Below are 27061 nucleotides of genomic sequence, written 5' to 3'. Positions count from 1 at the left end.
TTTTGTATTTGTCTTTAACTCCTTCATGGCAGCCTAGTACCCACTTTTTTCTGAAGTCTTCTTTCCAGCATCCCTTTGCTGGGCTGGGTGCTTTAGGCCTGCTGCCCAGCTGTCTGTCACCATGTGACTTAACTACACTACTGTCCAGGGTTGAATCTGTTTTCTGGACCTGATGTCATCTTTTTTATTTACTCCTGTGGTTTGATTGGTATGTTATATCTTAAGAAAGTAACTTCTGAAATGCTGCTTTTGAGGTAAACTTTGAATATTTAAATATTTGAAAAATCACTTTATTCTGCTGGGTAAGAATTCTAAGTTGAAAACCATGCATGAGGTTAGAAAATAAAAATAATGACACAAAATGAAAGGAAAAACTATGTTTACCCTTCAGATCCTTTCCCTAGTTTTTTGCTAACTTCTTAATTGCTAAATTCAGTGAATTTTTCCCCCTTCTGTTTCTGTCTTATTTAACCTCTTCATGGTATTTGACAGCTCTTCTCATGACACTCTTTTCTTTCTTTTTTTTTCTTTAAAGGAACTTTAGTTTTATTAAAATACATACAAAAAAGCACACTAATCAGAAGTATACATATAGCACAGTGAATTTTTACGAAGTGAACACTTCCAGCTTTTCTCCTGATTCTTGACCATTTCTTTTCAAGCATCTGCTACATTCCTCTTTATGTTCCCCCATTTCTGACAGTTCTAGATAGTTCTTTAATGTTTGGACTACAAGGACTTGGTCTCTAACCCTCTTCTCATCTTGTGTACCTTATGTATATCTTTATGCCTAATGGCTTTAAAAATCTGTAACAAAAACACAAAATGTTTCCCTTAGCCTTTAGAAATCTAGCTGCCTATATGATATCTCAATCTGGATGTATCATAGGTAACTTAGTTTCATTATGTGCCAAACTGAATTCATCATTCCTCCAAAGCTATTCTTCCATCCTACTCTGTGAATTGTGACACTGAACACCCAGCCTCTCAAACTCCAAGCCAAGAAATCATTCTTAATTCCTCATATAGCAAGCTGATAACTATTAATCTTCCTTGTAATTATCTAATAGGTGCTTCATATTGCAAATATCTAAAATCCACTTTCCATTCAAACTTACTTTTCTTTCCTATCTTGGTGCTTAGCATTGCTTTCTTTATACCTAGTTGCTCAGTCGGAAATCTCAAATGCAGGTTAGATTCCTGCTTTTCTCCCCGATGTCCAGTTAGTAATAAAGGTAGATCTTTGCGGCAAATCTCTGTAGTACACAGCCCTGTCCTTTCACCCTGTGCATAGTTCCTGCAACACTTTATGTATCGTTTTATATCTGTCCACATTATTTCCTTTCTGCTCCAGATGAAGAGCTTTTGAGGCAAAAGGTTATATCTTTCTTTTGGAAAATGTTGAAAGTGTAAATGAACATGAGGTTAGCTGAATGAAGAGAGATGATATAACATGTAAACAGAAAAGTGTTGGAATACATTTAGACTAGAAAATTGGACATGAACAAGTTTAAAAATTCCAGAATTTCTCTTAAACCAACAAACATGGTACATATCTGTTTTATCTAGGTTTTGGCTGAATTACTCCTAAAATATCTTTGTAAAGAGGGGAAATATATAAGTAAGCACAGTGTAATGACAGTTTATCTTGTTTTGTCAAGGATTCATAAAGCAGCACTTTATATTTTACTGTATCACCAGGAAATTTCTTTGAGAGTTATGGATTATTGTGGTATATTCTCCAAAATAAACTCCATTCTTTGAACATTGGTTTTAAGTGATTTTTTCTACTTTTAATTTTTTATAAATAATAATAGAGAATAATGGAAACCAACATACCCTTGAAGGAAAAAAAGCTAATTTCCAACAAATTAATTAGAATATATTCCAAATATTAGCTATTAGCAATCAATATAAAAATATTTTATGAAATGGATACCAGAGTTGTTTTAAAGTTAGCCTAAAGGCTAATTAGGACATTTTTAGTAGTATATCAAAGAAAAATTCTACTTAATGAAAGAGGTGATAAAAACAAAAACTAAGGAAAATAACATGGACACCAGAAAACGGGTTTTTAGGAAAGTGTCCTTTTATTTTAGATGGAAGTGTATAGTAAAGCCAGTTTCTTAAACTGACAAACAAAAGTAGGTGAGGCTAAAAAATAATTGATACTCCTTGCTGTTGCCTTTTTAGCTGTCATGCCTCAAGTGTTAGTTTAGCCTTTGAGGAGTGTAGGGACACAGAAAAAGAGGTACATTAATTCAGTAGCATTCTACTCCTGTAGTGCTCAGTCAGTGTTTGTCATTACTGTGGGAATTATATTTGATAAAAAAATATCTGAGACCTTTTTTTCACAATAGTAGCTGAAAAGTAGATCCAAATTCTTATTCACTGATGATTTCTGTTGAAGACATGATGTTCCCATTATCATTGACAAGAAGCTCAAATTGGACTTTCTTTGCCCTTGTGCAATTCATGTTATGTAACTTTTCTTGGCTGTCCCTATACTTGGATGTTTGATTATGGTTAGGGAGGTATTGCGTTAGATGTAATTGGCCAAATGTGAACTTTAAAAGTATGTCTGGCAGCCGCATATCTGGTAGAAACCAACAAATCTAAAGTAGGAATGAGAAGAGGTAAAGACAGCAAAAGTTTGTTTTGATGCTAACAGGTATCTGAGGGAATTGTTTCACATTTTCTGACTCTTCTAAGAATAGGCATACTTTTTTAAAAACAGTTTTATTCAGACATAATTCACATACCATACATTTTGCCCCAACCATACGTTTTTTGTTTTAAATTGTAGAAGTAAAACTAGAATCTATATGAAAATGAATAGTGAGAAATTGTGTTTAGATATCATCCCCAACTGCTTTAGTGATTTAGTGGTTTTATATTTTTCTCAGACCATTCTCAAAGAACTTTCTAGGCTTATTGGGTTAGGATGAGGGATTTAGAGGATGACAGCCATTTGTCTTCTAGAATGGTATTGTAGATAAGGAACAGAAGGAAAGTTCTCCATGTTATAGGTTTTTCCATTCATAACTTTTTTCTTCACTAGTTTCTGTGACTTTGAGCTAAGAAACCACATGGGATCCAACAGGCTTAAAGAGTAAGAGTCTATTTTTGTGCTGTGCTTTAATATTTTTGCCTCTTTTATCAGAAACTGCTAAAATTAGTAATCAGACCTCGGGATTAAAATTGGTGAGGGAATATCTTTTTGGGTGCATTTCTTTTGAAAAACAGTGTGCTTTTGTGGGAAATCCTTTTGATTTAAACCTGTGTGGGCTTAAAGATAACATATCTTTTTGACTGGGTTTCCATGGAAGCAATACTTTGCATGAATGCAGGATAAGGGAGTCCTGGAAAGGCAGCAGTTCAAAGAAAAGATTTATTTACTAAAGTTTTTTTTTTTTTTTTGACAGTAGTTTATTTAATTTCATAGGTAGTTTTTGCTCTTATTATTAAATGCCCTTTTTCACATGACTCGATTAATTTATTTGGATTTTTTTTCCTTACATAGTGTAGAAAAGCTGTAAGTCCTGCTAAATTGCATCACAGAGATTTACTATCAGTTCAAAAAAAAAAAAAAAAACAAAGCAAAACATAGTACGTAAAATTTGCCATTTGTTGATGTAAGGAATCAGCTCTACTAGTTGTAATTCAGTTGCATTAATTTGGTGAATTTATAGGGGTGGCTCCTGAAGTTATTTATTTCAGAGACTTGATACGGTTGGGAAGGAGTTGAATATACTAAAAATTATTCTTAAAACCAACCTTTTGAATATTTATTTATTTATTGGAAAGGAGAAAGCTGTCTTTATTCACAGATAGTGTATTCAAGCAATTACAAAAAAAATTCCAAGGAATCCACAAAATGACTAATAAAATTACTATGAGAATTTACGTAAGCTGTAAGGATGTGTCAGATCGCACAAACCAGTTGCATTTCTACCAATAATAAACAGTTGGAAAAAATATTTTTAGACATTACTTGTAATAGATTAAAAAGAAAAATAACAGAAAATTAATAGAAGATGTTTAAGACTTTTATAACGAAAGCTACAAAGCACCAGAGAAACAAATTAAGGAAGATATGAAAGTGTTTTAAAAGCTGAGATTTGGAGAAGCGCAGTGCATCAGTTTAGATTTGGTTTGGCTGCATATAACCAAAATTACAAGTAATAGTGGATTTATGTTTCTCTCAAGTAAAAGAAGATTATGCTGGACATTTGGCTCCATGATTATCAGGAAACTAGTTACCAGCTATCTTTTTCTTTTTCCAACCTTTACCCTGACTTCCATCCTCAGGATCACATTGTGGTTGCAAGAGGGCCATTATAGCTCCAACCATGGTGTGTTCATTCTGGGTAGCCTAAAGGAGGAAAGGGCAACAAAAAAGAATGCCACTTTGTAGCTAAATCAGCAAAGAGTGGAGGAATTACTGCATCATAGTGTGGATATATGTGTAGTCGGCACCCAATGGGTGCAAAAGCATCTGGCCCCGGGGTCCCAAACAGACAATTTCTGCCCTTCAGTGCTGACAAAATTAAAGGCAGAGAGATGAGAGGTAGTGAAACAAGAAAGTATCACTGGAAATAGAGCAGGCCAACATCTCAAAGACTATTTCCCAAGTCCTGAAAATACTTGTAGGTTTATGTAAGGCAAATGTGGGACAAAGGTAGGTGGGCAGGCGTGTGGGCAGTAAAGGTCAAGTAGATCATTGTCTTGGGGTCAGTCACGCAGGGTCTTGATGGCATCATGGCAGTCATTCTTGCTTGAGGGGGTGGTTTTGGTTCCCATCACAGGATGCTAACACCCCCCTGCCCCAGGTCTTTTCCTAAGTTAAAAAATAAGCTGGAAAGAATTTAGTCAGTTGGAAAATACACACTAAGGTCAAGTGGAAGTAGGTAAAGTTCCCTTTCATACGTATAACTTTGTAAGAAACTTGTCAGTTTTACAAAGTGGTTGCTCAGTTTTACATTCCCCTCAGGAGTGAGAGTTCCAGTTGCTCTACAACTTTTTTAACGTTTGTCGTCATTAGTCTTTTTAAATTTTTGCCATCCTAATGGGTATGTGTTGGTATCTAATGGTTTTAATTTGTATTTCACTGAATTGTTGGTATTTAGAAGTTTTTCATGGGGTTTTGGGCAGTTTTTAAAAATCTCCATTTGTAAAGTTTGTTTAAATATTTGGGTTTTTTTTTTTTTTTTTTACTATTGGATTATAAGAGTTTCTTCTGTATTCTAAATATAGATCCTTTGATATATGTATGTATTGCACATATTTTCTCCCTGTCTTGACTATCATTTTCTTAACAGTCTTTTGGTCAGCAGAAACTTTTAAGTTTTGGTAATATCTGACTTGGCACTTTTTTTTTTTTAAATGGCTAGTACTTTGTGTGTGTCTTATCTAAGAAACCATTATAACTCTAAGGATGATCAGTGGACCGTATGTGTGTGGTTTTATTTCTGGACTGCCTGTTCTGTTCCATTAATCTATTTGTGTATTCTTATGCCAGTACCATATGTATTGATTATTGTAGTTTTATAGACAGTCTAGAGATCAAGTAGTGTAAATCATTCAGCTTTGTTCCTTTTAAAAATTGTTTTGACTTTTCTAGACTCTTTGCATTTCTGTGTACATTTTAGACTTAGCTTTTCAATTTTTGTAAAAATGCCTGATGGGATTTTGATGGGGATTGCATTAAGTCTGTATTTCAGTTTGAGGAGAACTGACAGATTAGCAAGCTAAAATCTTCTAGTCCATAAAAATTATTTAGGTTTTCTTTAATTTTTCTCAGGTTTTATACTTTTCATTTCATGTTAAATTAGAACATCTTTCATCATTTGTATCTCTGCATATTTCATTTTTTGGTGCTATCATGACTAGTATCTTTAAAATTTTATTTTGCAGTTGATTGTTGTTGGTATATACTTTAAAGTGTAGATTTTATTATTCAGGTATGGTGAGGCCAATAGATCAGGAGATAATTACCATTGATAAGATAATTGTTACATTCACAGATCCCAAGAGGAGGGGTTATACCATGCATACCAAGAGGGCCCACACGGGGAAACATCAGGGTCAGTCAGGATGCAGAGAGAGTGAGGGGAAAATGTAGACAAGAAGCTTTTATGGTAGTTTTTGTGGGACACGTCAGGTGAGGCAAGGTAAGCATGTTGAGGATTGGATAGTCTGAATAATTTCAGTGGGCTCTAGGGCATAGGAGCTGTCCCTAATTGTCTTCATACTTGGTCCTAGGAGGATTAAGGCCCAGAGTGTAAGAACTCGGTAGCGGAGGTGGTTGGGACTGTGGGCTCTGCACTGGTTGGTTTGTAGATGAAAGGTGCCCTCTCAAGGGAGTTCTTTACTATCTTTAAGAGTTGGCTAGGCGTGGAAGGGTAGTCCCTCCAGGATCAGCAAGGCCCGAAGATAATGAAAGTATCAAAAATATAGAATAAAGAGCATAATTAAAACAGTACATAGGAATACAGTTGGTTTTGTTTATTTTGTGATGTTGTATCCCATGATATTGGTAAGTTATAAGTTCTAGTAAATCCATTGTAGAATTGTATGGATTTTCTGTGTATACTACCATGTTGTCTGTATATAAAGATAGTATTATTTCTTTATTTTCAGTCTTTATGTCCTTTAGTTCTTTTTCTTACCTAATTGCATTGGCTAGAACCTTCAGTGCTGATTAGAAATGATGATCGTGGACATCCTTGCCTTGTTTCTTATCTTCTAGAGAAAGCATTCAATATGTAATCATTAAATATGATGTTAGCTTAAGATTGTAGAAGGTGTTTATTTTATTGAGAAAGTTCCCTTCTTTTCCTAAATTGTTGACAAAGATTTTCATCATAAATTGGTTTTGACTTTTGTCAAATGCTTTTATGCAACTATTGAAATGATCATGTGGTTTTGCTATATCGTGTTAATAAGGTAAATTACATTGATTCACTTTCAGATGTTAAACCAACCTGTATTCCTGGGGTTACCCCAGTTGGTCTTGATTTTCTGACTTTTTTATGTGGTGCTGGTTTCATGTTCTATTGTTTTGTTATATTCATGAGAAACATTTGTCTTTTGTGATACTCACATGTGGTTTTGGCATCAGGGTAATGATTATAAAATGATTTAGAAAGTACTTCCTGTTTCTCTGTTTTTGGTAAGAGTTTGTATAGAATTTTTTTTTTTCTTTAAATGTTGACAGACTTTACCAGTGAACTTGATTTGGTCTGGAGTTTTCTTTGTGGATAGATTTTTAATGAAAAATTTGATTCATTGAACAGATATGATACAATTCATGTTTTCTGTTTTCTTCCTATATCAGTTTTGGTAATTTCTGTCTTTCATGGAATTTGTCCATTACATCTAAGTTGTTGAAATCATTCGGCATAAATCATTATAGATCCTTTTCCTATTACTATCTGTAAGATCTGTAGGGATGTTCTGTTTTTATTCCTGCTAATGATAATTCGTGGGTTTTTTTCTGACTTTCAAAATTGACCATTCTGCTTAAAGATTTGTAAATTTTATTAGTTGTTTCCCAAAACTGACTTTTGGTGTTATTGATTTTCTCTGTTGTTTTCTCTGCTCGTCATGCCTACTTTCTTCTCCTTTTTCTGGTTTCTTTTTTTAGCTACTTAGGAAGTTTAGATCATTGATTCCAGATCATCTTCCTTACCATAAGCATTTAAAGATACACATTTCCCTTTAAACACCGTGTTAGCTGTATCTTAAAAATTTTCCTTTTTTGATGGTTTTTCTTTCTTTCTTTTTTTTTAGTATGTAGTAACATTTTTATTTCTCCATTAGCCAATAAGCAAAGTATAACATCATTTTCTCCATTTTCTTTGGATAATTAATCAGTTCTTAACATTTTCTTGAAAGGATTTTGTGGTCAGTGCCCAGCAGTAAAACTTCTTTTAAATTTTATTTTTAAGGTCGTATCTCTTCCAGCTTCATGTCCATAGATTCCCATTGTATCTGATGCCTTGCTTTATTTCCAAGACATAGAATGTTTCCTGGTACATAGAATGCACTCAAAAGTATTTATGAAGGAGTAAAGAAATGAATGGATCTTCCTAATATCTCGTCACAATGTCTTTACATCTCTGCTCTCCATTTTGTGTGAGGGTTATAATTTTGTATTAGTCTGGAGAACCAATCAAATTGAATAGGGTGTGCCCCACAAGCTGAAGCCCTGATTATGTTTAGCGTCTATCCAGTCAGGGTATGTTCCCTTGGAATGTAACCCTTATTAGGTTTACTAACAGTTTTCCGGGTATAAGGGAGGTCAAAGAGTCATTGTTCTAAGAAGAAACAGACAAATTTGGGACATTGGAAGAAGAGGAATTGGCTGCTTACCTGTGGAACTTGCCACAGAATCTCTTTGGCTTCACCATCTCCTCCTACTCTGAGTCCTGGTATGTCCTCCGAACAGTGAGATGTGAACTGGCCTCAATCCTTAAAATTATGTAAGTTCTATCTCTCTTTAGACATCTGTCACATCAAAGCAGCTTTTTTTTTTTTTTAAGAGTTTATTTATTAGTTAGAGAGCGCCTGAGAGAGAAAGTGTGTGTGTGCACACTGCAGGTGGGGACAGGAACAGAGGGAGAGGACAAGCAGACTCCCTGCTGAGCGTGGAGCCCTTTGTGGGGATCAGTCTCAGGACCCTGAGATCATGACCTGAGCAGAAACCTAGATTCAGGCGGCTAATCGACTGAGCCACCCAGGTGCCCTTCAAAGCAGCTTCTTATGATCTTTATATTTCATTGTGTCAATATTTGCTTTACCATTTTCCTTTCCCATTTTTGGCTGTTTGTGTCCTCTTTCCATTCTGGTCTTGAACTACTTAATTATTTTAACTTTCTACCCTAAGATCCTTGATCTGTACTGTCTAATAATTTAACTACCCAACACATGTAACTGTAAAATTTAGAGTAATACAATTAAATAGTTAGACTCCATATCTCAGTGGTAGTGGTCAAATTTTAAGTATTCTGTAACCACAGGTGTAGCAGTTATTGTATTGTACAGTACAGATACAGAACATTTCCTTTATCTTAGAAAATTCTATTGGCATGGTGATCTACATCTTATGTTTTTATTATTTTTTGTTGTAAATACTTCATTTTTTACTTCCCTGAATTAATTTCCTTTTATGGATTTCATCAGGTGATTTTCATTTTTTAAAACATCTTTAGCTATGTGCTTAATTTAATCATTTTAAAATTAATGTATATTTAAGACTAATACTTTCATGTGAATATTGTTTTAGGTTTGCCCCATTTGTACTTATACATAGCTGTATTCAAATGTTACTATTTTTCATAATGCACTGAAAAATGTTTGCGTCAGCTTTAAAAGAGATTTCCCCCCCTTAATTTTTAGTTGATAGATTGTTTCTTCTATGATTGTTGTTTTCTGGCATTATTTCATTATTTATAGGGCTGTTGCATATTCCTTTTTAAAAAAATATGAGGTTTTCCTCCATCTTGGTACATAAACCATTTGTATGCAGTGTCCATTATGCACTTTGAAAATAGATCTCTTTCATGGTATGCTGCTTTCATAGATAAAATTCTAGAGTAATTGTAAACTTAAATCTAATTTTGCCACTCCTGAATTGCTTTGAATGTGTTAGATGTTGAAAATCATGAAAGATTGAACTTTGATTTGTAATCCAATCTGAGATGATATATTTCTTCATTTTCAGTATTAATTGATATATATTTATTTTGGTTTAATACTTTCTTCATATTTAAAGCTACTTTCTTGTACCCTATGATTTGTCTTTGCTTAATTGTGAATTGCTAAAATGTAAGGCACAAGGAGGCAAACCACTTCAGTTATGTCAACTGCTGTATCATTAGCACCTGGAATAGTGCCTAGACCATCACTGGTGTTGAATTTTGAGAGAGCTCACTGAATAACATCACTTTCCAGACTAGTTCTGAACTGAAAAAAAGGGAACTGGCAGGTGAGTGAGTATAAGTAGATATCATTTGTTTTTATTGACAGATCTGTTGAGGAACACAGTTTTGCTGTGGAGGAACAAAGGTCCTTAGATTGCTAATCCTTTAAAGTATTAAGGCATTATTGAGGAAGCAGAATGCCTCCTTCCACGTAGCTCTTTGAGATCTGGGGGAAGAACCTATGGTGTGCAGTCACCCATCCTGAAGTCACCAAAGATACAAAAGTCATTATTCCTGCTTTAGTGAGAAGTTAGTCAATACATTTTTGCATGAATTACTGAATAATTTAGAACCGTTAATTAGGTTTTGCTAGTTCTTTTAAAGATTGCTTGTATTGCTGTGGTTTTGAAATGTATTTAATCCCTATTTTCTGAGATAGTTTATCAAGTTTATTGATCTTTTCAAAGAACCATCTCCTGGTTTCATTGATTTGTTCTATTGGTTTTTTACTTTCTGTATAATTTATCTGTAATCTTTATTATTGTTTGCTGGGTTTAGATTTTGTTTGTTCTTCTTTTTCTAGCTCCTTTAGGTATATGGTTAGGTTATTTGAGATTTTTCTTGCTTCTTGATGTAGGCTTGTATTGCTATAAACTTTCCTGTTAGAACCACTTTTGTTGAATCCCAAAGACCCTTAAAAAAAAGATAAAGAACCAATCAAAGATGAAGAACACAATAAATGAAATAAAAAATACACTTGATGGAATAAATAGCAGGCTAGGTGAAGCAGAGGAATGAATTAATGATCTGGAATACAGAGTAATGGAAAGGAACCCAGCTGAGCAAAGGAGAGGAGAGAAAATTCTGCAAATTCAGAATAGTCTTAGGGAACTCAGGGACTCCGTCAAGCACAATAACATTTACATTGTAGGGCTCTCACAAGAAGAACAGAGAGGAAAGTGGGCAGAAAATTTATTTGAAGAAATAATAGTGGAAAACTTCCCTAATTGGGGGATGCAAACAGATATCCAGATCCAGGAAGCACAGAGATCCCTCCCTCACCCCAAATTCAACCCAAGGAGGTCCACACCAAGACACATAGTAATTAAAATGGCAAAAAGTAGCAATAAAGGAAAAAAATTAAAAACAGCAAGAGAAGACAGTTACATACAAGGGAAACCTCGTATGGCTATCAGTGGATTTTTCAGCAGAAACTTTGCAGGCCAGAAGGGAGTGACGTGATATATTCAAAGTGCTAAAAGGGAAAAATCCGCAGCCAATAACACTCTGTCCAGCAAGGCTATCATTCAGAATAGAAGAATAGATAAAGTGTTTCTCAGACAAACAAAAACTTTTATAAAGAAATAAAAGGATGTAAAATATGACATTACCTAAATATACCTGAAACTTTAGGGTGGGAGAAGAGGAGTAAAGAATGGGTTCAAACTTAAGTGACTATCAACTTAATATAGATGCTGCTATAGGAAGAAGTTGTTATGTGTGAACCTAATGGTAACCACAAATCAAAAACCAGTAATAGATATGCAAGGAATAAGGAGAAGGAAATCCAAGTATATCACTAAAGAAAGCCAACAAACCATGAAAGAGAGCAGGAGAAGAAAGAATCAGAGAAAATCTATGGAAACAAGCACAAAACAGATAACAAAATGGCAATAAATACATATCAATGTTAACCTCGAATGTAAATGGACTAAACACTCCAATCAAAAGAGATAGGGTGACAGAATGGATAGAAAAGTAAGACCCGTCTATATGCTGCGTGCAAGAGACTCCTCTCAGACTGAAAGACACCTGCAGATTGAAAATGGGGAGGTGGAGAAACATTTATCATGCAAATGAATGTTAAAAGAAAGCCAGAGTAGCAATACTTATATAAGACAAAATAGCCTTTAAAACAAAGACTGTAATGAGACAAAGAAGAACACTATATAATAATAAAGGGGACAGTCCAACAAGAAGATATAACAATTGTAGAGGCACCTGGGTTGCTCTGTCATTTAAGTGTCTGCTTTTGGCTGAGGTCCTGATCCCAGGGTGCTGGGATCAAGGCCTATGTCGGGCTCCCTGCTTAGCAGGGACTCAGCTCCTCTTTCTCCCTCTGCCCTGCTTATGCTCTGTCTCTTTCTCTCAAATAAATAAATAAAATCTTTTAAAAAAAGGAGGATATAACAATTGTAAATATTTATGCATCTGACATGGTAGCACATACGTAAAAGTTAAGACATAAAAGTTAATAACAAAAAGGAAATAATTGATAGTAATACAAAAATAATAGGGGACTTTAACACTCCACTTATATTAGTGTTCAAATGATCCAAACAAAATCAACAAGGAAACAATTGTTTTGAATCACATACTGGACCAGATGGGTTTAATGGACATACTCAGAACATTATATCCTAAAACAGCAGAATATATATTCTTTTCAAGTGCACGTGGAACATTCTCCAGCATAGATCACATATTATGCCACAAAACAGACCTCAACAAATACAAGATTGAAGTCATACCACACCTTTTCTGACCAAAGCACTATGAAACTGGAAGCCAGTCACACACACACACACACACACACACACACACACACACACACAAATCGAAAGAGCACGAATACATGGAGGTTAAATAATACACTACTTAACAGTGAATGGGTCAACCAAGAAATCAAAAAAGAAATAAAAAAATACATGGAGACAAATGCAAATGAAAACACAGCAGGCCAGAATCTTTGGTATGTAGCAAAAGTGGTTCTAAGAGATAAGCTCATAACAATACTTGCAAAGAAAAATCTCAACGACCTAAATTTATACCTAAAGGAAGTAGAAAAAGATTAAGCAAAACCCAAACCTAGTAAAATGAAGGAAATAACGAAGATTAGAGCAGAAATAAATTATATAGAAACCAGGAAAAAAACCAAACAATAGAACAGACCAATGAAACCAAGAGTTGGTTCTTTGAAAAGATCAACAAAATTGATAAACCTCTAGCCAGACTCATCTAAAGAGAGAGAACACCCAAATAAACAACATCACTAATGAAAGAGGAGAAATAACAACCAATACAACAGAAATGCAAACAGTTGTAACAGAATATTATGAAAACCTATATGCCAATAATTGGACAACCTAGAAGAAATGGATAAATTCCTAGAAACCTCTAACCTTCCAAAACTGAAGCAGGAAGAAATAAAAAAATTGAACAGACCAGTTACCGGCAATGAAATTGAATCTGTAATAACCTCCCCACCCCCGCCCTTGCCCCCATCCCCGTGCCAAAAGCCCAGGACCAGAGGGTGTCACAGGCACGTTCTGCCAAACATTTAGAGTTAATAATACCTATTGTTCTCACACTATTCCAAAAAAATAAAAGAGGATGGAAAACTTTTAAATTCATTCTATGAGGCCAGTATCACCTTGATACCAAAACCAAATAAAGACATCACAAAAAAAAAAGAGAGAGAGAGAGGAACTACAGGACAGTATCTCTCATTAATATAGATGCAGAAATCCTCAGCAAAATATTAGGAAGTCAAATACAACAATTCATTCAAAAAATTATATCCCATGGCCAAACAGGATTTATTCCTGGGGTGCAAGGGTGGTAAGATATTTACAAAATAACCAGTGTGATACAGCACCTCAATAAGAGAAAGTATAAAAACCATATGATCATTTCAATAGACACAGAGAAAACATTTGACAAAGTATATTCATTCATGATAAAAACCCTCTGCAAAATAGATCTAGAGGGAACATACCTCAACATAATAAGGACCTTATATGAAAAACCCGCAGTCAACATCATCCTCATTGGTGAAAAACTGAAGCTTTTCCCCTAAGGTCAGGACAGGGATGTCTAATCTCAATATTTTTACTTGCATAGTACTGGAATTCCTAGTGACAGCAGTTAGATAACATAAAAAAATAAAAGGCATCCAAATTGGTAAGGAAGAAGTAAAACTCTCACTTTTGCAGATGACATGATACTATGTATAGAAAACCCTAAAGACTCCACCAAAAACTGGTAGATCAGATAAATGGATTCAGTAAAGTCGCAGGATACAAAATCAATGTACAGAAATCTGTTCCATTCCTGTGTGCTAGTAGTGAAGCAGTAGTAAGTGAAATTAAGAAAAAAATCCCATTTACAATTGCACCAAAACTAGCAAAATACCTAGGAATAAACTTAACCAAAGAGGTGAAGGACCTGTGCTCTGGAAACTACGAAACACAGATGAAAGAAGTTGAAGATGATGCAAAGAAAGACATGCCATGTTGATGGATTGGAAGAACAAATATTGTTAAAATGTCTATACTCCCAAAATGATGTGTAGATTTAATGTAACCCCTATCAAAATACCAACAGCATTTTTCACAGAACTGGAACAAATGATTCTAAAATTGGTAGGGAACCAAAGAATAGCCAAAGCGATTTTGAAAAAGAGCAAAGCTGGAGGTATCCCTCTCCCAGATTTCAAATTATACTACAAAGCTATAGTAATGAAAACAGTATGGTACTGGCATAAAAATAGACCTATAGATCAATGGAATAGAACAGAAAACCCAGAAATAAACCCACAGTTATATGGTCAACTAATCTCTGACAAGGGAGAAAAGAATGACTATACAATAGGAAAAAGACAGTGTCTTCAACAAATGGTGTTGGTGAAACTGGACAGCTACATGTGAAAGAATGAAACTGAACCACTTTCACTATACACAAAAATAAACTGAAAATGGATTAAAGACCTAAATGTGAGACCTGAAACCATAAAAATCCTTGAAGAGAGCACAGGCAGTGATTTCTCTGACATCAGCCGTAGCAACATTTTTTCTATGTATGTCTCCTGAGGGAAAGGAAATAAAAGCAAAAATAAACTATTGGGACTACATCAAAATAAAAAGCTTCTGCACAGCAAAGGAGACAGTCCACAATACTAGAAGGCCACCTACCGAATGGGAGAAGGTATTTGCAAATGACGTATCTGATAAGAGGTGGTATCCAAAATATGTAAAGAACCTATACAACTCACCACCCAAAAACCAAATCACCCAATTAAAAAATGGGAAGAAGACATGAACAGACATTTCCCCAAAGAAGACATGCAAATGGCCAGTAGACATATGAAAAGATGCTCAACATTACCTTTTATCAGGGAAATGCAAATCAAAATATATCACCTCACTTCTCAGAATGGCTAAAAATCAACAACACAAGAAACAACAGGTGTTGGCAAGGGTGTGGAGAAAGAGGAATCCTCTTGTACTGTTGGTGGGAATGCAAACTTGTATAGCCACTGTTTTCCATAGTGGCTGTACCAATTTACATTCCCACCAACAGTGTTCAGGGGTTCCCTTTTCTCCACATCCTTACCAACACTTATTTTTTGTCTTTTTTTTTTTTTTTTTAAAGATTTTATTTATTTATTTGACAGAGACAGAGACAGCCAGCGAGAGAGGGAACACAAGCAGGGGGAGTGGGAGAGGAGGAAGCAGGCTCATAGCAGAGGAGCCTGATGTGGGGCTCGATCCCGGAATGCCGGGATCACGCCCTGAGCCGAAGGCAGACGCTTAACCGCTATGCCACCCAGGCGCCCCTATTTTTTGTCTTTTTGACAATAGCCTGACAGGTGTGAGGTAATATGTGTGTTTTGATTTGCATTTCCCTGATAATTAGTGATGCTCAGCATCTGTTCATGTTCCTGTTGGCTGTCTGTATGTCTTCTCTGGCAATGTCTATTCAAAGTCAAAGAGCTTCAGTCCATGTTTTCTTCTACTAATTTTATGGTTTCAGGTCTTACATTCAAGTTATTAACCCATTTTGAATTTATTTTTGTATATGGTGTAAGATAGTGGTCCAGTTTCATTTATCTGTGTGTAGTGGATTAGTTTTTCCAGTACCAATTATTGAAGAAACTGTCCTTCTCCATTATATATTCTTACCTCCTTTGTCATAGGCTAATTGACCATATATGTGTAGGTTTATTTCTGGGCTCTGTTTAATTCTTTTGATCGGTGTGTCTGTTTTCATACTACTGCTTTGATTACTATAGCTTTGTACTGTAGTGTGAAGTCTGGGAGAGTGATACCTCCAGCTTTGTTCTTCTTTCTCAAGATTTCTTTGGTTATTTGGGGGTCTTTTGTTGTTCCGTGTAAATTTTAGGGTTCTAATTCTGTGAATAATGCCTTTGGTATTATGATGAGGATTTCATTGAATTTGTAGATTCCTTAGGGTAATATGTACATTTTCACATTAATAATTCTTCCAGTTTATGAACAATATATGTTTCCATTTTTGTTTTCAATTTCTTTCATCAATGTCTTGTACTTTTCAAGAACATAATTCTTATAAATTCAGGCTTTTCAAATTTAATCTTTTCGAATTCACTAAATTTATAGATGAGACTGGCACATGATATAACAGTGAATGTTCCATGTGCACTTGAAGAGGATGTACATTCTGCATTTGTTGGATATAGCGTGCTGTAACTGTTTAGCTGGTTAATGATGTTCAGGTCTTCAAAATTCTTACTTATTTTTTCCATCTGTTCTATTTTTGTTAATTCTGGACAGGAGTATTAAAATTTTAGCTATTAGTGTTGTTTTGCCTATTTCTCTCTTTAGCTTTTTGCTTCATGTGACTTGAAACTATTATATGCATATAAGAAGTCTAATATATAAATCTATTTATTGTAGTTTTTTAATGTCTTGTTTTACGAGATGCCATGAAGGTATTCATTTTTTTCCTGGAATGTTTATTGTATGACTGTTTACATATTGGTGAGTTATCCATCTCAATATCATTGTATGGTATAAATTGGAGGTCAACATTTCTGTTTTCTCTTGCCATTTAAAAGTCATTTGACTGAGAAACTTTTATTGTGAAGACCAACATTTCTCCACCAAAATGCAGTTGATACATATGTTCTAAGTTAGGTTACCTTATGTGTGGATATTTTTCTCAACTCTGTTTGTTCCTTTGGTCTATTTTTCTGTATTTATGCCAATACCAACTTGACTTAATTACTCTAACTTCATAGTAAATCTTGATGTCTGGTCACATAAATCCTCTATGTTAGCTCTTCTAGATTATTTTGACTCTTGTAATCTTTTGTCTTCCATGTAGATGTTAACTTGTAAATTCCCATAACTGCCAAGATTCTAATTGGGACTGTGTTGAATCTATAGATCAATTTAGAGAGGAGTTGATAACTGATCAATATTGAGTTTTCCTGTAGTCTTATATCTATGTGTTCTATTCTTCAGCTGGCCTTTATTTTTTCTAACAATGTTTTATAGTTTTTATTACAGAATTCTTATAGATATTTCAATAGATTTATTCCTAAAGATTTGACTTTTTGTTACTATTGTTAGTGATACTGTTTTTAATCTTCATTTTTAAGTTGTTTCTGGTATAAGGAAGTCAATTATTAAGTTTTGTATATTGATTTTGTAGGTACTATGCTTACTAAATTCACTTAATGTTATATTCTTTAAATTTTTCTGCATATGTAGTCATATCATCTGTGAATATGATAGTATTACTTCTTCCTTTCTAATCATTATACCTTTTATTTCTGTTTCTTGCCTTATTGAGCGTTAAAAGGTTGAGTGGAAGTCATGATGTTAGATATTAAGTTTTTGAATTCAAGAAGGATGAGATCAATATTGCACCATTAGGTATTTTAATTCAAGATCTTTCATAGTTACTTTTTATCAGAATGAGGAAGTTTGCTTTTTAGCTAGTTTAGCTGAGAGTTTCTAATCACAAACCATTATTGAATTTCATCAGTCAGTTTCTACATCTATTGAAATGGTCATATATTACTTTTCTCATGTATTCTAATATGTGGTAAATTCTGTTGATTGATTTTTGAATGTTAAAATAACTTTGTATATCTGGGGTACACGAACCCAGTCAGGATTTGTTAGCTTTTTAAAATACTACTAGATTCAATGTGCTAGTATTTTATTGTTTTTTTTCATATATGTTTATAAGAGATATTTACATATAATATTTCTTGTCACAACCTTATTACATTTTGGTATTATGTTTGTATCCTTAAAATATGTGGAGAAGTGTTTTCTAATTTCTAGTTACTGAAATAGTTTGTGTAAGTTCTTTATTCTTGGAGATGTTTGGAAAAATTCACTAAGAAAGTCAACGAGTATTAAATTTTCTTTGTGGAAGAGTTTTAAGATATATATTCAGTATATTTAATAAATATTAGAATTTTGAAATTATCTTTCTTCCTTTGTCAGTTTTGTTAAGTTGTGTTTCTCAGTAAACTTGTTCATTTCTTCAAAAATTTCAAATATTATGGAGGATATTCCTATATTAATATATATTTTTAATATTTGAAACTCTGATAATGGTGTCTAATTTCCAATTCTTGATATTGGTCATTTATGTTTTCTCTTTTTAAAAAATCATTTTTAGTGTTTTATCAATTTTATTAATGTTTAAAAAGCCAACTTTTTTTTTTCACCACTGATTTCTGCTCTTAATACACTGTTTGCTGGGCCCTTGCTCTGAGAGCAGTTCCCCGACCTTGCCAAGGTCCAGGATACATGGCTACTCCGAGCTGAGAGCCCACTCCTGGGCTCACTGATGGCCCCCGACTTCCCTATTCTAATGCCTGGGAACTCTACCACACTCAGGCACCCCCGGTCTTCCTGTGACCCAGGGTTCCTGAGACCACACTGTCCCATCTAGGATTCTGCCCAACTTCACCAGCTGAGCACCTTTCAGGCAGGGACGTCCCTCACTAGAGCAGAGACTTCGGAAAGTTCTGATTTTGTGCTCCACTGTTGTATCACTTTCTGGTTAGGCTTATGGAGGCTCCCTCCCCTCAAGGTTTATCTTCCTCATATATTGCCTCGGATTCACTTCGCATCTCCCACCTTGCAGAAGGTGGTCTTTTTTCTATTTGTAGAGTTGCGCTGTTCTTTTCTTAGATCTCTGTTGAGTTCACAGGTGTTCGGAATGATTGCATAGCTATGTAGCTGAATTCCTGGGGCCAGATGAAACTAAGGTCTCCTACTCCTCTGCCATCTTGGACTATCTCTAAATGCACTTCTTAATTAATTCTCATCAGATTGTTAAGAGTGTTGATTCAGAGAGTAAAAAGAGTGGGTAGTGATAAAGGTCGGTTTCACTTTTTTATGTGATCTTCTCAGCGTTGTTATTTCTTCAGTATTTTTAAGAATTATGTAAATTAATCATAGTATATACAACATTAAGCCAACAGTATGGGTCTTATGGAGATAAAATGGTTGCTTGCTCCATTGTTCATATTTTGAGTATATTCCTTTAGTATTTGTTGAGAATTGCATTATAGTGTAACATGTGGTTTACTTTCAGGAATATTCCAGGTGCATTTGAAAAGGATGTGTCGTTGGTGTTCTCTTTTGACTATATTTTTCAGTGAAATATAGGAGGTGGTAATTAGGAGTTGGAGTGGCAGTTTTGGTGATAGAGGAGAAAGGCTAAGGTCTGAGATAGTTTAGAAAAGTGGGAGAGTAAATGGATTCAGGAAATACAAATTTATAGGTGAGCAGCACTAATGGCCCATTTGTATGAATTTAAAGATAGACCAATCTCAGTGCATATGTATTTTCATGAGCCATATTTATATGTATAGGTGGAAGCTCTGAGTACTCAGAGTTAAAATTTGAACTCTTTTAGAGTTTCCTTGTTATCTTTGGTGTTCTGACTGTTTATTTTTATCTGTGTAAGTAAAAATCTTTTTAAAACCAAACCTTATCTCCTCTCAGAAGATTCTTTACTGTGAACCTAGGCATCTTTAACACCAGTGAAATTTCTTTTGATTTCTAAATGTTTTTTCTTGTTTATGTTCTTTTTTCTTCCATCTAGCGCTCTTAGAGTTACACTTTCTTGATTATTGCCCCCCTCTTTCTTAGTTTTTTGCTCATATTTCTCTCTCTTGATCTAGGAGATCAGGAGTTTGTCTTGAATTTGCCTTCCAAATTATTTGATATCTTCAGTTGTATTATTCAGTGTTTTCATTGAATTGTCATAATTTTTTTGTAGCTAACTATTTTCTTTATCTGCTCCTTTTAAATGAACCTTTAATGATGCTTTATGTTTTCAAAATATTCCTAATCTCTCTGAGGATATTAAGGATAATTTTTTAAATTTAAATTCAATTAGCCAACATATAGTACATCATTAGTTTCAGGTGTAGTGTTCAGTGATTCATCAGTGTGTATAACACCCAGCGCTCAACACATCATGTGCCCTCCTTATTGCCCATCACCCAGTTACCCCATCCCCCCACCCCCAGCTTCCCTTCCGCAACCCTCAGTTTGTTTCCCAGAATCAAGAGTCTCTCATGGTTTGTCTCCCTCTCTGGTTTCCTCCCATTCAGTTTTTCCTCCCTTCCCCTATGATCCTCTGTGCTATTTCTTATATTCCCCATATGAACAATATGATAATTGTCTTTCTCTGATTGACTTATTTCACTTAGCATGATACCCTCCAGTTCCATCCACATCGATGTAAATGATAGGTATTCATCCCAAGGAGAATTTTTAAAAACACTGTATTATCTTTGTTTCTTCTGGAGTTAGCTGTTTTGCTGCTCATTTTCCCCCTCCTCTTTTATGCTTTTTTTCCTGTCCCCCTTCACCTCCAATATATGATGATCCTTGATTATCACTGCGTATTTATGGTTTTTGTTTGTGTAGACTATTTTTAATGCCTGTTAATACCTTCTTCTGTGTGTATTTTAAATAGAGTCTTTATTTCCTCCATTCTACTGTCTCTGTCATCTGTTCCTGTCTACTTTTTATCTTCCATCAGTTCTTTGAAATTTCGGATTTTGCTGATAGCACTGTTTCTTATTTTTCCAAGCTCTCATGAATTTATTCACATGTACTTTTTATTTTACTCCTTTTCATCCTTTTGGCTACTTTTGTCATCTCTTTTGCTTTTACATCTATTATAAATTTCACTGTACATTGTTATCATGCTTTTAAACACTTGTTAATGGTCTTTTAAAGAATTTAAGAAAGGAAAGAAAAATAGAATGTTATAATTACCCACGTATTTACTATTTTTGAGGTCTCCATTCCATTCTACAAATCTAAGTTCGCATCTGGTATCATTTGCCTTAATCCAGAGAACTTTTTTTTAGCATTTCTTAAAGTTTGGGGGTTTTTTTTTTGGCGATGTGTTCTCTCAGCATCCATTTATCTGAAAATATATTTGTTTATCTTAAATTTTAAAGGTCATTTTTGTGGACTATAGAATTTTAGGTTAAACATCTCCTTTTCCTCCCCAGCAGCATATTGTCTGCCAGCCTCCATTGTTTCTGAAGAGATGTCAGTTGTAAGTCTTATCGTGGCTCTCCTGTATGTATGTGGCTACTTTTAAGATTTTTCTCTTTGATTTTTAGCAATTTGATTATGATATGGCTAGATATGGATTTTTTTTTTTTAAAGATTTTATTTATTTATTTGACAGAGAGAGACAGCCAGCGAGAGAGGGAACACAAGCAGGGGGAGTGGGAGAGGAAGAAGCAGGCCCATAGCAGAGGAGCCTGATGTGGGACTCGATCCCGGTACGCCAGGATCACGCCCTGAGCCAAAGGCAGACGCTTTAACGACTGCGCTACCCAGGCGCCGCTAGATATGGATTTTTACGAATTGGGGATACATGAACTGTTTGTAGTCATGGTTTGAGGTTTTCAAATTTAGAAAAAATTTAGCGAATATTTTTCCAGATATTTCTTCTGTCTTGTTCACATGTGTTAGATTGCTCCGTATTGTAGAAGTCCTATGGTTTCTATATCTTCATGCATTTATCTTTTAATGTAGATTCTTCTACACGTGTATCATAGTAAACATATTTTATAAAATAAATTCCAACATTTGAGTTTGCAGTCAGTCCATTTCTACATATTTTATCTCTTGACTCTATATCACATTTTTTCTTTATGTTAAATAAGTTTCAGTTGACTGTTGTCTGTTGTGGATGATATCTTGTATAAACTCTGGGTGATGTGGATTTCAGTCTTTCTTCAAAGTGTAGAGCTTTGTTCTAACAGCTAGAAGTTCACCTTGATCCTGTGGAGACTTGATATTAGGCTTTGTTAGGACTGTCCATTCCAGTTTTGTCCTTATTTCTGGTATGTGGCTCCTATTCCTCAAATGTAGCTTTTCTGGAGTTTCAATGAAAAGGCTGAGTGTTTACCAATTCTTTCTACATCCAAACTCTGATTCTCCAGGACAGGTAGCTAATGAAATCTCTTCCTATTTCTTTTAGATTTCTAGATTTCTTTTATTCCCTCTCCCTGGGCTTTTTGGATTTTCATCACATGCATGTGGATTCAGGAGTCAGCCCCTCAACTCTCTTTTTTTTTCCCAGGATTTCTGCCTTCAATTTCTATCTGATTTAGCAGCTCCAAAGTTTATTCCTTGATTCTTCTAGCCAGTAAGACTACAGCTTTGTATAAGAGCTCTGTCCTCTTTTCCAGCAACCACTTGGGCACTACAAAGACTTTGTAGTTCCCTCAGGATAAAAGATGGATAAATGTGGACTTCAGTGTTTTCCCTTCGGTCGAGGGTCACATCTCCTCCAGCTCCTGTCTGCTTTTGTTTGCTTGTCAATGTCTTCAGTGTTTTTAGGGTAGTTTTGTTCTAGAGTTTATAATTGTTATCAGTAGGTTGTATGGGTTTGTATAGGATATCAAAAACAAATCAAGAAGAAGGAAGTATGTACACAGATACACAGAGGAATATTATTCAGCCTTGAAAAAGGAGTACACATTATTTGCAACAACGTGCAAGAATCTCAGGGGCAAGTGAAATAAGTTAGAATGACAAATACTGCATGGTACCACTTATATGTGTAATTTTAAAAGAGTCTAACTTTAAGAAACAGATGGTAGGAAAATCTTGCTAGGGGCTGGGATTTGAGAGAAATTGGTAAAAGGCTATAGATTTTCAGTTATAAGATAGATAAGTTTTAAAGATCTAATATAATTTGACTATAGTTGTGAAAATTGTATTGTATAATTGACATTTTTCTCAGAAAATAGAAGTTAAGTGTCCTCACTGGAGTAAAAAAAAGTACCTTCATGAGCTGACTGATGTGCTAACTCAGTGCTGGGGAATCATTTCACAGTGTATACAATGTAAATCATCATGTCATATACTCTTAGTGTCTTATAATTTTGTCAGTTATATTTCAGTATGGTAGGAAAAAGGTTTTTTTCAAACAGACTACAACTAAAAAATCATTAGGGCCTCGAGAGACTTACTAAAAGACACATTTCTTTTTTTTTTTTTTTTAATAATAATTTTTTTTATGTTATGTTAGTCACCATACAGTACATCCTTAGTTTTTGATGTAGTTGCCATGATTCATTATTTGCGTATAACACCCAGGGCACCATGCAATACGTGCCCTCCTTACTACCCATCACCGGCCTATCCCAATCCCCCACCTCTCTCTCCTCTGAAGCCCTCAGTTTGTTTCCCAGAGTCCACAGTCTCTCATGGTTCATTCCCCCTTCTGTTTACCCCCCCTTCATTCTTCCCTTCCTTCTCCTACTGATCTTCCTGCTATTTCTTATGTTCCATAAATGAGTGAAACCATATGATAATTGTCTTTCTCTGCTTGACTTACTTCGCTTAGCATTATCTCCTCCAGTCCCGTCCATGTTGCTGCAAATGTTGGGTAATCTTTCTGATGGCTGAGTAATATGCCATTGTATATATGGACCACATCTTCTTAATCCAGTCATCTGTTGAAGGGCATCTCGGCTCCTTCCACAATTTAGCTATTGTGGACAATGCTGCTATGAACATTGGGGTGCGTATGGCCCTTCTCTTCACCATGTCTGTCTCTTTGGGGTAAGTACTCAGTAGTGCAATTGCTGGATCATAGGGTACCTCAATTTTTAACTTTTTAAGGGACCTCCAAACTGTTGTCCACAGTGGCTGTACCAACTTGCATTCCCACCAACAGTGTAAGAGGGATCCCCTTTCTCCACATCCTCTTCAACATTTGTTGTTTCCTGTCTTGTACATTTTTGCCATTCTAACTGGCGTAAGGTGGTATCTCAATGTGGTTTTGATTTGAATTTCCCTGATTTCTGCCCATTTTTTTATTTGATTATTTGTTTCTCATGTATTGAGTTTGAGAAGTTCTTTATAGATCTTGGATACCAGTCTAAAAGACACATTTCAGCAGAAAAAAGTTCAGAAGGAAAGCATAGGATCCAAAACAATGGTGAGCACAAATTGATGAAATTCTTGCAAATTTGCCTCTTAATGGCTAGGAGTTCATTTTAGATGGTGTTCTCTACTTGAGTAAAAAAGAGTGTAATAAATGAAAAAAAATTTTTAAAAATTGTTATTTTTGAACGAATTAAAATTGTTTAGGTTTGTGTATTCAATAGCAGGTGGACTTCAAAAAATCTTGTGGTTTTAACAATTGCCAGTTTCTTGTTTCTTTTTTCTCTACTCACTGGAAGTCCCCAGTTATTTGAAGAACTAAGTATTAACTCTAGTATTTCCTCTAATCGATTAAGGTCCTTATAGTTAGAAACAGAGCTAAATTTCACCTTGCGTTTCACTTAATCATAGTTTTTCATTCCTCTAATGTCTATACTTAGTATAGTGCTTGGCAGTCAGTAAATGCTGTATGCAGATGTTTGCTATCACTTTCCCTTTCTCCCTTCACATGGCTCTGCTCGTGATTTAAATGAGTACATCTGTAGGGGCGCCTGGGTGGCACAGCGGTTAAGCGTCTGCCTTCGGCTCAGGGCGTGATCCCGGCGTTGTGGGATCGAGCCCCACGTCAGGCTCCTCTGCTGTGAGCCTGGTTCTTCCTCTCCCACTCCCCCTGCTTGTGTTCCCTCTCTCGCTGGCTGTCTCTATCTCTGTCGAATAAATAAATAAAATCTTTAAAAAAAAAATAAATGAGTACATCTATGCGAAAGGTGGTCAGATTTTTAGCTGTTTCAAATATCAATCTCATGTTTTAGCTGCTAGCTAAATTATTGTGTAATTGCCCTACTTTCATTTCTAAACAAAAGTGCGTAAAGCAGCAGTCTTGATTCTCCTCACCTGCCAGTGTCAAGGGGCAAAGTGTTCATTTCCTCGTTTCCGTTAATGGTATTATAGATCTCCCAAACCTGAAATCTTCCCGCTGTCTTTTACTCCTGGCTTTAAAAACACCTTTTTAAAATTTGAGTATAGTTGTACACAGTGTTGCATTAGTATCAGGTGTGCAGCATAGTGATTCAGCATCTCTATACGTTACGTTGTGCTCACCACAAGCTTAGCCCTCAGCACTATGACACTGTTGTACGCTGTTACAATAGTATTAACTGTAATCTCTGTGCTGTGCCTTTTACTCCTGTGACTTACTCATCCCATACCTGGACTCCTGGCTTCTTCTGTATTCAGTTTGTTACCAGGTTGCCTGAATTCTTGCTGTCACATTACCATTCATCAGTCAACTGTTGGCGGTTTCAGTTCAGGATCTTACTACTATCCAGACTATTGAAGTAGCTTTTTAACTGTTTCGGTTTCAGCTTTCTCATTGATCATTGACTGTAGGATAATGTTTAACTTCTTTGATCTGATCTATTTATTTATGTATTTATTTATTGAGTTCCATGCTCAACGTGTGGCTTGAACTCACGACCCTGAGATTAAGAGTTGCACACTCTACCAACTGAGCCAGCCAAATGCCCCTTAAATTCTTTGATCTGATATTCAGAGTTTTCTTAGTTTTGCACGTTATAACAGTTAAGATTGCATTCATTTACAAATTATAAGATGTTTGGTGGTAGATAGGTGATTCTCGACATTGATTTGGATGCTTAAGTTTGCTAGGTCTTTTATTCTTTTGTCATTTCCTTCCTGGTTGCTTCATGGTTTTAAAGTGACTGTCCTACCCTATATTTATGCTCAGAGGCAGGTAGGAAGAAAGTAAAGGGGGGAAAGCAAAAAGCAGAAGGGAAGCCAAGTCAGCCTCCTTTTAAGGAGTGCTCCTGGAAGTACCACCAAGCAACCTCCACTTAAATCTAATTTGTTGAAACTGGTTCACATGGCTATCCATCTGTGGGGAAGTACAGTTCTTTGGAGAGTATGTTGCTCTCCCCAAAGAAATTGGGCTCTATCAAGGAAGAAGGAAAAATGTATTTTGGGTATGTAGTTGCAGTTTGCCACAAATATCTTTTTTAAAAATCCTTTCCTAAATGGTATAACTTCTTAAATACTGTACTTCAGCCCAGTAAATTAGAATAGATCTTGTACCTTCCTACTTCTCAGCACAGTTCTACTCTGTCATTCATATAAATCCAGTCTGTTGTACAGAATCAGTTTTTAAATGTGACCTCTCTAATAAAACTCACCAGTTTAAACCCAGTTTGAAATGTTATTTACCCCCTCTAGACACCAATGAGCAATTGTCACAGTAATTCATTTATTGAGAATTTATGTTGCCTAGTGGGATCCCTTCTCCTGTTGCCTGTGACTAATTTTGTTGTTTGTTTTGTTAATATTACATGTCTGTATTAGGTTTCCTCAGTTAAGTTGTAAACTTCAGCTTTATGGTCCTTGTCCACAGGAAGTTTATAATGTCAATGTCTCTCACTGTGCTTTGTATATAGTAGTACACAATATTTATTCAGTTAATGAATTTAACAAAGTCACTGCTTTCAGTGAAGCCTTCTTTGTATATGAGGGATGCCTTATCAGTATCACTTTCTTTTGTAACTTACTGTTTTTTTCTTAATAGGCAAATGTTCTGAAAAAAATTCTGCATGGGAATGGCTTGCCTTACAATGACAGAAATGGAAGGAACATCCGTATCTCCTGTACATCAGAATGGTGATATTCCTGGAAACGCTAATCCCGTGAAGGACATAGAACCGCTCCTACAGGTGTATCTTTATCATTCTCTTGAGAAAGCTGAAGGAGAGTATCTGAAGTTTCCAACTGGGGAGTATGTTGCGGAAGATATTTGTGTTGCTGCTTCTAAAGCTTGTGGTAAATACCTTAAAAAATTATTTTCTCCTTGTTAATAGATCATCACTTCAATTATGCTACTCTAATGCCATGTACATATATAAT

General features: G+C 35.2%; 1 protein-coding gene across 3 annotated transcripts in view; it reads left to right on the top strand.

The window, feature by feature from the left end:
* Positions 1-27061, top strand: part of JAK2 (Janus kinase 2) — a 267922-nt gene that overhangs the window by 156428 nt on the left and 84433 nt on the right. For all 3 annotated transcript variants that reach the window (XM_044391265.3, XM_044391264.3, XM_026519241.4), the window contains one exon: positions 26727-26977. In XM_044391265.3, coding sequence (XP_044247200.1) covers positions 26752-26977 — 226 coding nt within the window. In that variant the 5' untranslated portion in view covers positions 26727-26751. The remainder of the gene's footprint in view (positions 1-26726; positions 26978-27061) is intronic.

This window comes from Ursus arctos, unplaced genomic scaffold (genome assembly GCF_023065955.2).
Source record: "Ursus arctos isolate Adak ecotype North America unplaced genomic scaffold, UrsArc2.0 scaffold_33, whole genome shotgun sequence".
NCBI classification, from domain to species: domain Eukaryota; kingdom Metazoa; phylum Chordata; class Mammalia; order Carnivora; family Ursidae; genus Ursus; species Ursus arctos.
This window is presented reverse-complemented; position numbering and strand designations above follow the sequence as displayed.